Genomic DNA, 13,365 nt, shown 5'->3' on the forward strand with positions numbered 1-13,365 from the left:
AGATTTTTTTTTTAAATAACATACATTTAATTTTTAAGGCGAAGGCACTTAACAATCTGGATCATTTTGGATTTTTTGAAATTTTCGAAGTAACTACATAATCAACAAGAGGATTTTAAAATGCTTCTTGCAAAAATTTACATTGTAATCCTTATAATTTGGCCAATTAGCACCAAAAATCAGCATTGTAAAACAAACAAATATTGTCGTGAACCCGATGAAAAGGTTTAGACACTCTGGCAACCTAAGCGAAAGGCTTAGCGATTACATCCCATTGAAATATTTCCATTCCAAAGTTTGTCAAAACGAAAAATACTGTATGAGAAAAATACTTGCTTTTAATCGCACACTAGATGCGCAAACTGATTTAACTAATTTTGTGGGATAAGCAATGGGCAGTAGTGGGGCAATCAAAACTTTTTTGAATAGCTTTTGCTGGAAATACATTACCGGTTTTGTAAGTCTTTCTTGCAGTTGTGATCTGTTCTGAATGAACGATTTCCATTGCATTTAAGACATGAGTTATATTTTCCACAAAAGGTTGGAATTTCAGAATTTACCGAACAGATAGAGATTACAAGAATTACTCATCGTAGAGAAGAAAGAGCGGAATAAAAGTAGCTACTAAGAACGACAAATTTTGTAACTAGGCTTACTTTAAAAAATACAGCTGTCAACTTTGTAACTTGTCAGTTGGATCGGATCTGTGAAAACCTTGCAGCGGCTCACTAATAACAAACTCCTGTTTATTAGCAGCTAAGCAGCTAAGTGGAATACTACTTCTCGGCTCAAATTTACTGAAAAGTCACATCTTGAACAAGCGTCTTTGTGAAAGTTTAGTGGTTGATTATGAGCGCATGCCTATTAGTGAGTTCAAGTTTCTACTGATGCAATGTTAAATTGCCAAAAATATGGTCTTGTCATAAAGCTGGGTAGAAATGCTCCCAGATACGCAAAATGTTCCTATAATCACACGAAAGCTAAAGACAATCTGGGTTTTCTGCCTTTTTAAATGTAGGCTGTGTGGCTTAGCTGACCACCTTTCATGTGTTTTTAAGTGTCAAGTCACACTGGCTTTATTTAACAAAAGACTGATTCTACGATTCAAATTTTTTCCTGGAACATTAATTATAATGTTTTAACGAAGCCACCTTTTCTAGAAGAATTTTCGTATAGTTTAGATATTATTTGATTAGAAGAGCATTTTTTCTAGAAAGAAAACATTAATTTACTGGAGCTGAATGGCTAGAATGCTTTTTTTTTGTTTCTCAAGCCCTAAGTAGCGACACCATCTGTTAGCGACACTATTTTAGTGGCTGATCCGATGTCTATAATTTATTCGTCCACGGAGGTTTTCGCTGCTTTAAAAATTAATTGCAAAAATATATCTTTCTACTTACCTACTGATTATAAAGATGAACATTCTGACAGGAAACTCGGTAAGGCATGTAGCTGACTTGCTAAATCTATAAAAAACTTCTATAAACCTGAGCAGACAAAGAAGATGTTAGTTTATTTCAGTTAGTCTTTGATGATATACTCGATAAGATTAAAGTGCCGTTTCAGTAACTTCAAGAAGTCCCTTTATAACCTAAGTCACATAGGCTGAATATGTCTACAAGTGAGCTGATGTACGCAATGAATTATGATGAGACAAGAGTTGTTCTATACAAACAGATTTGCATCGGATCTTACGCTCCCAGTTTTTCCGAAAACACTAACTTAGTGGCTGATCGGCATCCTCTAGGTTTTGGTATTCCTTGTTGAAAGAATGTGAAAAGATTTGTATTGGTCCTTTTATTGAAGTCTGTTTGTATACTACATGTCATTTTCCCAAGTGTCTGTTTAAACATCGCGCCAACTTGGCTGATCAAAAGAGAGATTAGTCGTTTCGAATCCCGATTCGGTGTGGAAGCTGATAAAGATTGACAAATCCTGTGACATTTCAGATGCTAAGCTTCCAAAGGAGGCTGTGGATCTCCTATTATGAATTTGAGTTTTCCCAATGAGATCAATGATTCTAAGTACAGCATGAATCAGAGCTCGATACTTCATTTGAGCGTTTGGATCACTTTGGATTCGTTTCTTAATGTCAGTGTCAAGGTCAATGTCAGTGTCAACATGATTAAGTTCAACTTCGTTCTTTTGATTTTCTTGCTGAGGAAAAGGACACGTTTGAGAATTGAAACACCTCAGAAAGAGCATTTTTTTTTTATAATCACGATGAAATTCAGTGCTGTTTTATAAATCGGTACTAAAAGCTTGAAATTTTTCAAGCTCGAATCACCACCGTTTTTTTTTTTTGCAGTTCGGAATTGATTTGGCAAACCGGTGCCTAAAAAATGTACGTGTGTCCAGCCCTTAAGAACCACCCCTACAATACAGAAAGAAAAACATATATATTATCCCGGTGTCCCAGCACAAACAATTCAGGCCCTGCACTTGATTAAAAATCCAAAAATTCAAAATAATTTTTTTTTGGTTGCCGAGCAACAAAATGGTAATTTGGTTAACTTTATTAATGACTTAAAGCAAAGACAATTACCTGCAACTACGTTAGAGTTACTTTCGACTTTTTCGTCTTACGATGTTATTATCATGATAGCATAAAGAATCTGTTGGCTATAATTTTTATACTCATTATGAAGTAAGAATTGTTCCATCAACATATTTTTTCCTGGATAGGATAACCATTGAATATTTACTACAATATACATCAATCAAACAGCCCCGAAAGAGATGAAATAAAATTCAAGAAACAAGATTAAAGTCAACGCAAATTCGGATACAATACAAAAATGCTCATATAATTTTACAAAACTCAAAAGCCAAACATCAATTAATTTCACTTAAACAAAAACTGGAAAGAGGCCATAAGGTATAAAGGGCAACAGTCTCAAATCACATCAAAGGCCGCAACCTATTTTTAAGCTCAACTGCTATGATAACATCGTCTTCACTAGATGTGTCATACAATTTTACAACAAGACAGCCTTCTCTGTCAGTCGATATTACCTCGCTGACCAAAGGACGATTGAGAACAAGTGTTTGAAAAACTCCACATTCCTTTGAGGTCCATGTTCCAAAGGACGGTACTACATCTGAAATAAAATCAAAACACTATAATTTTTAGCGAAATGTAAAACTACTAGGAAACGAGAAGCATCGATCTATTTTTCCACCATCCGTACTAATGAGCGGAATTACTAGGCATGATAACAAAGTAAAACACGTTAAGTGTAGTGCGAAGAGATATGCAAATTCCTTCGCGCAATATTAATAGAAATCCAGATGTGATGGGAAAGTCTGGATCGTTCAGGGTCGTTAAAATTTTAGACAGATAAAGGGTAGTTGGGGGGAGGAGGTATTTTGGAAGGTTGGGTAGAGAGGATTTGAAGGTATATTTGGATTGGAGGGGAAATGGATTTTTAATTGGAAAGAAAAGAAAGTATCAAGGGAGAAAAGGGGAGAAGGTAGAATCTATTGCTTGTCCTATGTGTGGATCTCAGGATGAAAGTTTGATACATTTTTTGTGTGAATGGGTCGAATTGAATGAATGGAGGCGAAAGATGTATGGTAAAGAAAAATTGAATGAGGTATGGATGGTAGATAGAATGAAATAAGTATTGAAAAGATAGCAAGGTTTCATCAAGACAGCTGCACATCGTGATCGTTTTCTTTAAATAGTATTAATTTATTTTAGTTTAATTTGTTGTTTTGTTTTTTATGTAAAATTCCTATGGCCCATGGGGTTTTTCTGGAATAAATTATTGTTATTATTATTATTATTATTATTTTGTAAGCGTATTTAACAAGCGATTTTTTCCTTCTTCTGTATCCCTTGAGATTGTAAAAGTAGCATGCTTTAGCGCTCATTTTTGAGTGCTATACGATAGCTATTTAAATTAACGAAAATTAACATGAATTTTTTCACCTTTATTGCCTGTTCTGAATAAAAATATATTCATGTTAAAGCTTCGTGATTTGAGCATTCATTAATAATAATCGCTGTATTTATATGGCCTGAAAGCCAATTACGGCTATATTTTTGATACAAACTGAATGATCACATTTGCTGTAAGATAAAGCTAAATGGACATGCTAAACTAGATGAAGACATAGTAGACGTTTTTCAGATTAAACATTTAGGGAAAATTTCCAGCATTTTCATAGTATTAGAGATTGGAGGAGGGGGTTAGAGGAATACTGAGATACCCCCTTTACGGTCTAAGTAAAAGAACGTAAATAAATGCAGCAAAACGATCAAAAATAGGGGTTTTAAGGGCAAACGAAAAAACAGAAAAAGCAAAGCGAATATTTCAAAAGGACAAGCCCACCTCTCTTCTTCAACGTGAAAAAAAAAAAAAAAAAAAAAAAAAAAAAAAACAAAGACAAGTCTTTCTTTAGGCATTTTCTTTAAATATTTTTTATTCATTCTAAATAACTGCATTCCAAACAAAAGAAAACCCTGTTTTGCCTAAAATGTTTTTATTTTTAAACAGAAGACATTTTTAAAGAAAAGACATTAGACTTTCAAAGACTCAAAATTTCAACGGTGAATACCAGTCAAAATTTGCAATCCTGAGAACGGGGTTTCAGTAAAAAACGGGCAGCAAAAAAAAAACAAAAAAAAAACAAGAAGTATACCAGCCAAAGAAGAAGAGGCAGCGAAAAAAAACAGCCAAAGAAGAAGAGGCAGTAAGAAAAAACAACAAGAAGCATACCATCCAAAGAAGAAGAGACAGAAAAAAAAGCCAAAGAAGAAGAGGCAGTAATAAAAAACAACAAGACGTATACCAGCCAAAGAAGAAAAGGCAGTAATAAAAACAACAAGAGGTATACCAGCTAAAGAAGAAGAGGCAGTAAAAAAACAACAAGAATTATACCAGCCAAAGAAGACGAGGCAGCAAAAAGAAGAAAAAAGAAACAGAAGCAGTAATAAAAAAAAACAAGAAGTATACGAGCCAAAAAAAGAAAAGGCAGTAAAAAAAAAAAAAACAAACAAGAATTATACAATAAAAAGAAAAAAAACAAAGAAGAAGAGGCAGTAATAAAACAGCAAAAAGTATACCAGCCAAAGCAGAAGAGGCAGTAAAAAAAACAAGAATTATACTAGCCAAATAAGAAGAGCCAGCAAAAAAAAAAAAAAAAAAAAAAAAAAAAAAAAAAAAAAAAAAAAAAAAAAAAAAAAAAACAAACATGAAGTATACCTGCCAAAGAAGAAGAGACAGCAAAAGCTGGTCGTCCAAAAAACTGGGGAGTCAATGTTCTCAAACCGGATAGATGACCAATAATTGCGTCTCCATAGTCAATAAGAGTACCTTGGAAACTCGCACCAGGTTTTAGCTCTTCCAACAAAACCCTGAAATAAAAAGAGAAACATTGTAATAAAATATAATAGACTTGAAATAATCACAGAATGTTGACAAAACTGTAACTAAAACACCATTCTCACAGTGGCTTCATCAATGCTGAAATTCAACTAGGTACCAAGGACAGTAAAAAATACAGTTAAAAGTTAACAGTGACAGTTAACAGTGACCAAGGACAGTAGCAGTTAAAGTATCAAGGACAATGGAACCGACAAGCTAGCAGTGGAAGTGACAGTTAACAATGACAAAAGAAAGTGACAGTTAAATAAAATTTCCACTAAACGTACACAATTGAGGCCTCATATTATGTCCAAGTCTTCAAATACACCCTATTCATTAAGTCACAAATAGTTCGAAAATAAATTGTGTCATAAAAATGACACTATGTCACAAACATGCGGTAATGTCACAAAATATGTGACGATATGTCGCACATGTGACAAAATGTCAAAAATATGCCTCTACTTATGAAGAATTAAATCCGTAAAGTTTGGTGCTTTTTAATCAAAAGCAGGAACATTTTTTCAATCATTTTTTTTCAAAAATTTTTTAACGATTCTTTTTTCAAAATTTTTTTAATTTTTTTTTTAATTTTTTCAATCAACATTTTTAATCAAAATCAGGAAAAGCAGGTGTTATTTTTTAACGTTAAGGTCAACGCATTGCAAAACTGTTAAAACTTTAACATAATTTTAGACCGATAATTTCAGGTATGAAGAGGTTCTTCTAATCTGAATTAAATCAATCAAAGTGAAGTTAAATAATCACACCTTTAAATCCGTTATTACTGTCAAAATTTTCATCCAATAATATCATAATGATATCAATTATTGTGGTATGTATATTATATAGCAGCTATTATGATAATGGTTTAATCTTTTATAGTTACTTATTGCGAGTGATGTTGGAAATATGGCAACAGTTTAGTTTGTTGCCGTTGTTTATTGCTAACGATATTGTACATTGAACATTGTGTCTGTTGGGGGGGCTTTTAAAAAGTAAACTTCTCTATATTCTAAATGAAATTTAGCCACAGTTTTGAGTCACAACATTTTTTCACAACATTTTTTACAAATCAACTCTCTGTTTCTCTATGTAGCCACTCTGTTCTTCTATTGCTGAACAGGTGGTTGATACGATTTCTTATTTATGTGACTAAAAAAATAAGGCACTCCCTTATCACTGTATAAGGGAGTGAAACAACCATGCACCAGACAATAAGCAAAATTATTTGTAATTCAAATATAAACTGTTTATGTCTAAACATTCCACCTTGTAATAATATATATTTCTAATGAATGAATGAATGAATGAAGCTTTATTAACCCAATAAAAACACCATGGAGTCGAAATGGAGCATACAAGGGGGAAAAAGAGAGAAGGAAACAAAAAAACAATTTTAATAGGAAAATATAAAAATTATAAAAGGGAATAAATAAACTATTTGAAGTATCCAAATTCTATTCAAAGCGTAATCTACGTTCCACGACAACAGCATACAGATCGAAAACTCCATATACAGAAACCATAAGGCGATTTTTGGCCCACAGAGATTCACCCAGTAGGAGCTTAGCGTAACGAAAAAAAATTGATCGACAAGCTCCTTTATCTGACGCACTAAAAACATTCCAAAAAGGTGACAAAGCTAACAAATGGAGCACAGAAAACGTGTTATGAATTTTAGAAAACACTTTCCTAATACTTTTTAAATGGTAGAATTTTTTTAACTGCTCAAATATGATCCAAATACTGTCAATACAAGTAATGTTGACTAGGTACTTCAGATGCTAATTTTTGTCGTCAATTATTCTAGTACTAAATCCGTCGTTCAGTACTAACAAATTTAGTTCAACCTACTTTCTAGGGGTATAATTCAATAAACAAACCAGTTTTTCCAACAGAAAGTAAGGAGGAACATTAAAACTTGAAAAGAACAGAAATCATTACATATAAAAAGGGGGTTGCCCCCTCCTCAACATCTCACTCTTTACGCTAAAGTTTTTAGTACTTTAAAAAAAGCTTTTTATTATTCTAATTAAACGACTCTTGTGTTTCAGCAGTCATTCTCAAAGAATTGGGACAAAATTCAAACTTTACTTTTTAGTAAAGAGTTACTTCTCAGACTTACTTTTTAGTATTCAAACATTGATATTATCCGGTCAGTGCTTGGTTCTAGACTCAAATTGTCAAGAAGAACTTTTATAGAATATATTCAAACTAAAGGGAACTAGTTTTGGGAAAAAAGATCACAGATCTGGCTTAGAAACCCTTGACATTTCAACTAGAACAAAACTGGAAAAACTAGTACTGTTGTAAAAAGACTATAAGAATTCGAAACAAAATTTAATTTATAAGCTTCTCCAATCTAGGCATCTTGGTAAATACTGAGAAGTTTTACCTAATTATTCACCTAAGAATCAGGTGAACTTACCACTAGATGTAATTTTTTATGCTCTTTCTGAATATAATAATTTAATTATATATTTTTTGGATATAAAATGGGTTATAACATTTGTTTCAAACTTAATATTTCATAACAAATCCATTTTGTAAAAGCATAATTCACAAACATGGATCTGGAAGATGCGGCTAGACGGCATAATAGTAAAATATTATACTGGCATGTTAATAAATTGAAAGGGAGTAGCCGATCCGGACTAGTCCCAGTTAAAGATAGAAATGGGGTCACAATTAGTGATAAGGAAAAAGTTAAAGAAAGATGGGTGGAACATTTTGAGAATGTGCTAAACCGAGATACAGTTGCAGGAAAAGATATAGATGAAAATGAAAAAGTTTGTGATACCTTGGATGTGAAGGAAGATTTGTTTAGTGAGGAAGAATTAGCGACAGTACTAGAAGGATTAAAAAATAATAAGGCCCCAGGTGCTGATAGTATGATTAATGAGTTCCTTAAATATGGTGGCTCTGAGGTTAGGAATAAGCTACTGAAGATTATGAACATGATTTTTGAAAAAGGGGAAGTACCCAATGATTTTAGGAAAACCTTAATTAAACCACTGTATAAGAAAGGTGACAAGAGTGAATGTCGGAATTATCGAGGCATTAGTCTGGTCTCTGTAGGTAGCAAATTACTGAGTAATATGATACTTTTTAGACTGAGACATGCTGTAGACAAAGTTTTAAGGGAAGAACAATGCGGTTTTAGAAAAGGTAGAGGATGTGTCGACCATGTTTTCACTCTTAGGTTAATAATTGAGAAGTCCCTTCGTTGTCAAACACCTTTGGTCCTTAGTTTTATCGATTATGAGCAAGCTTTCGATTCTGTTGATAGAACAGCGTTAACAAAGGTCTTATCGTTATATGGTATACCAGAAAAATACATTAAAGTGATTTGCGCTATGTACGAGAATAATACTGCTGCGGTTAAGGTAGGAAATGAGGTTAGCAACTGGTTTTGTATTAAATCAGGAGTTAAGCAGGGTTGTGTTCTATCCCCCTTTATATGGATCATTTTGATGGACTTCGTCTTAAGGAGCACAGGAAAGGCAATTGGAGACCATGGAATCAAATGGGGAGGAAGAACGCTCCTGGACTTAGATTATGCTGATGATTTAAGCATATTAGATGAAAGTGTGAGCAAAATGAATGAATTTTTAGAGGTTTTACGAGTTCAGGGTGCTAAAATAGGCTTGAAAATTAATGTTAAGAAGACTAAGTCACTAAGGTTAGGAATAAGTGAAGATGAACAGGTGACCTTAGGTAACGAAAAGATTGATCAGGTTGGGAGCTTCAGTTACCTTGGTAGTATTATTAGTAAAGATGGTGGGAGCAGTGAAGATGTTAAAAGTGGAATAGCTAAAGCTCAGGGTGTTTTTTCACAGTTAAAAAAAGTTTGGAAGAATAGAAAGATAAGCCTACAAACCAAGATTAGAATATTGGAAGCTACAGTGATGACAGTGGTCAAATATGGCTCTGAAGCATGGACACTCCGAAAAGCAGATGAAAATTTACTAGATGTTTTCCAAAGAAATTGCCTACGGATTGTTCTGGGTACCCGGCTGACTGACCGTATTTCAAACAGTAGGTTGTACGAAAAGTGTGGTTCAATCCCGCTTTCTGGGGCTATAATGAAAGAAAGGTTGAGATGGCTAGGCCACGTTCTACGGATGAAGGATGACAGATTACCGAAGATTGTCCTTTTTGGCTAACCGTCTGGGGCTACACGGAAAGCAGGTCGTCCTTGTCTGGGTTGGGAGGATGTCATAAATAAGGATTTAAAGGAAATGGGAACTTCCTGGGAGGGTGTAAAGAGGGAGGCTTTAAATAGATTAGGTTGGAGGAGGAGCGTGCGTAGCTGTGTTGGCCTCAGGCGGCTTGGTGCTGCAGTGAGTTATTAGTAGTAGTAGTAGTAGTTGAATAAAAAAAATTCAAAACAAACCCACCATGTTTTCTTCTTATTCTGTTAGGCTGCTTAAAACGACCGTTTTACCTAGGTGTCGAAAAATATCAAAGCCCACAGAAAAACATGGCGGATAGAAAAATGGAGAAATTGTTTTGAATCTTGCATCCAACTTAATTGTGACAAGTCAATGCTTATGGATTATATAACTCTAACAAATTGAATTGTATTATGAAATAGTAAGTTTGAAACCAATACTTTAACGCTTTGTATACCAAAACACATAGAAAGCATTTACCATTTTTAAGGGTCCAAAAAGGCTTAAAAATGAATTTGCGAGAAAAGCGATTATTATGTTCAGAAAGAGCATTAGGAATGGCATTTAGTGATTTAGGCTGAAAAGGCTTAAAGGCTGAACTGCTCAAGATTTACCGGCATCTCATCTAGCATAGAGCGTTCTACCACCCAAAATGCAACGTCAATTCCAAACAAATAAACGTTCAAATGGGGATAAGTTTATTTATTAGACAATGAAAACAGATACAGAAGTCTGTGTATTTCGATCACATATACAATAATCGTCATCAGCTGATATGCATTTCTTTGTTTGTCATAGAAAAGCAATACGGTCTTGGAAAAAACAACCCTAATATAAGGTATTACGTCAAAAAACAAAAGAAAAAAAAAACGTCATTTCTGTGACCACAAACACGGCTTCAGTATAGTTAGGGCTATCCATGACCACGACCATCCATATGGTCATTCAGAATAGTTAGGGATGGTTTACCATCCATTTGGTCACTGTCAAAGCTCTGCTGATTGCTAATGAACTTGTTCACTGCGGAAAAACAAGTAGGCACATAGTTAGCTCTGACTACCTGAGGGAGGAAAAGCATAGAAAAGAATACTTGAAAACAGTTTGGTTTGGTATTGTACAGGGTGACCTAAAAAGATGCGTAACCATATTTTTATTTGATAAAAATCCATTTTTTAACAAATGTCTTTTCTGTTGCAGGACATCAAAGTCGAATCTATGAATGACCGTTTGCAGCTATAGTCACCCCAAAAATGTCTTCAACAAATCAGCAGAAGATATTCTCCATGGAGACCTATTTTGCGACAAAATCATCCGTTGTCGCAACTTTTTACAAAAATCAACAATTGGTTGTTGGGTTACGAAGCTCAGAGAGCGTGGGATTGGAGTGGACTTATTTTCTAAAGCCACAGGTGTATTTAATCAGACAGGAAAAAGAGTGCGACAGAAGAAAACATTGCTGCTTTGAGGGACTCAGTAGGACACAGCCCTAGGAAATTGGAGCGTAGACGCAGCCAAGAACGCGGAATGACAATGGAATCATTGCGACGTGTTATTACGTTTAATTGAACATGTTTAGTTACGTTTAGATGAACAGTGAAGGACAGTGTAGTCACTCCCTGCAGCAATGTTTTCTTCTGTCCTTGCACTCTTTTTCCTGCCTGATTAAGTGCTTCCTGTGGCTTTAGAACACAAGTCCACTACAGTCCTATCGTCTCTGAACTATGTAACCCAACTATTAATCGTTGATTTTGGAGGAAAGGTGCGGCAATGGAAACGTTTTCAAAATTGAATGTGTACGCTGGTATGATATTGTCGCAAAATAGGTCTCCAGGGAAAATATCTTCTGCTGATTTATCCAAGACATTTTTGGGGCGACTATAGCTGCAAAAGATCGTCCCCAAGTTCACCTTTCAAGTCCTGCAACAGAAAAGACATTCGTTAAAAAATTGATTTTTATCAAATAGAATATGGGTACGCATCTTTTTGGGTCACCCTGTATATCAGTCTGTAACTGTCTCCTTAAGGTTATTTCATCAAGGTCATTTGTCGATTCGTTCAAGCGAAGGTTCAACAGGCGACAAAACCGTGTTTTCAAATTGGGAAAAACTAGCAGCATATGAGAGACTCTTGATGGGTCTGGCGTCACAAAGTATATACCGAAAACATCCAACAATTATGTTTAGATTAACTGAGAATATTTTTAATTATTTTGAGACTTTTTGAATAATTGAGGACGAAATAATAATTTAGAACGATTATTCTAAATTAAGAATCATCATTAAAAATGCTTCTATTTGTTTTTACAAGTAGCATTATTCCTCTAGAAAGTCTAATGTTTCTTTATATAATGTAGATAATACCGTATGTAATGTGGTAATGTTTATTTTTGTTTTGTTAGTAATATTGTGTGGGAGACATATGTTAGAGATTTAACTTTTGTGACCCATTTATTAATAATACTAATAATAAAAAAGAAATATCCACCAATTCCCTTCTAAAGGAGCAAAATTATTTAGAGTAAACCTTTTTACTGTTATGCAAAAGAGTGGAAAACAGAATCAGAAAGAAAAAAGAAAAGAACAGAAGACAAACTAAAGAAAGCTGAGAGTACAAAACAAAAACAGAGTAGAAAAAAGAAATGATGAAAAACAAAAGAGTAGAAAAAGGATGAACACACTTACCTATACCACTATTCTTCGTATTTAAAAGAATAGCACTTTCCTGGGGTAGCGTTGGTAACGAAAATATTTAACAGAAAAGAACAAAAATAGCCAAAAAAAGGTATAAAGTACGAAACAAAGAGCAGGGTAGAAAACAAAAGAGTAGAGAAAGGATAAGCCCACTTACCTATACCAAGAGTTTTCGTATTTAAAATCATAGCACTTCCCTTATGTAGCGTTGGCAACGGAAATATTTAACAGACAAAAGAATACAGACAAAAGAAAGTAGACAGTACAAAACCAAAAACAGAGTAGAAAGCAGAAATGATGACGAATACAGAAGAGTACAAAAAGGATGAATCCACTAACCTATACCATACTTCTTCGTGTTTAAAAGCATAACACTTCCCTGGTGTAGCGTTGGTAACAGAGACATTCTTTCCAAATAATAGCAAATTCTCATCTGTATAATATTCCGTCATTTCATCAGTAAAATTGCGAATTACAGCTTGATCACGATACGACTGGATCTAGAATAAGAATACTTCAGTAACATAGCCTTCCACAGAAGAAATACCCCGCTCCCATCCCATAGAAGAAGAAACTAGAAAAAGTGTGGAATAAAAACCCTCTTTTTAATTATTTCTAACGCCACCTCTCGGAAATATCAGCAACTCAATTATTCAGATTCACCATCATACGGTTAACCATAAACCAGACTTCATTTGGCCTGATTTATGGCGTAAGGTTTATTTTAATTACAAAAATTTAGTTTGGAATTACTAACATTAAACTGGATAGAACTTTCTGACTTCCGCATTTGCTTACTGTCAGTAATAACTGACCAGTGTTATGGTACGTTTCGTCATAATACCTAAACTTACTGACACTAAGGTCTTTCCATTTCAGCTGGCACATAAGACGAAGATGGCGTTTCTCCACGGTGACCTCAGCAGCGATTTGAACCAAGGATATTTAAAGGACTAGCTCAATAGCACATCAGCCATCTCGAGACAGCGTTTAGGCGTCGCTCTCTGCCGTCCACATCTTCTGCTTCTGGAAAGACCCGCCAGGAAATATCAAGGGGAAGCCGGCCACCACCCATTCACACCATATGCCCCTATTCACGCCATCACTTGTTTATCAGTCACAAGT

General features: G+C 34.5%; 1 protein-coding gene across 7 annotated transcripts in view; it reads right to left on the minus strand.

Moving 5' to 3' along the window:
- Positions 1–2,786: 2,786 nt before the first annotated feature.
- LOC136040948 (tudor domain-containing protein 7-like) overlaps positions 2,787–13,365 on the minus strand; it is a 150,699-nt gene continuing 140,120 nt past the window's right edge. For 6 of the 7 annotated variants that reach the window (XM_065725393.1, XM_065725394.1, XM_065725392.1 and 3 more), the window contains 3 exons: positions 12,580–12,740; positions 5,211–5,362; positions 2,787–3,101 (listed from right to left, as the gene is read on the minus strand). In XM_065725393.1, the coding sequence (XP_065581465.1) occupies positions 2,902–3,101; positions 5,211–5,362; positions 12,580–12,740 (513 nt within the window). In that variant the 3' untranslated portion in view covers positions 2,787–2,901. The remainder of the gene's footprint in view (positions 3,102–5,210; positions 5,363–12,579; positions 12,741–13,365) is intronic. The other variant, XR_010620920.1, reaches the window with a different exon arrangement.

The sequence above is a fragment of the Artemia franciscana genome, chromosome 21 (genome assembly GCF_032884065.1).
Source record: "Artemia franciscana chromosome 21, ASM3288406v1, whole genome shotgun sequence".
NCBI lineage: Eukaryota > Metazoa > Arthropoda > Branchiopoda > Anostraca > Artemiidae > Artemia > Artemia franciscana.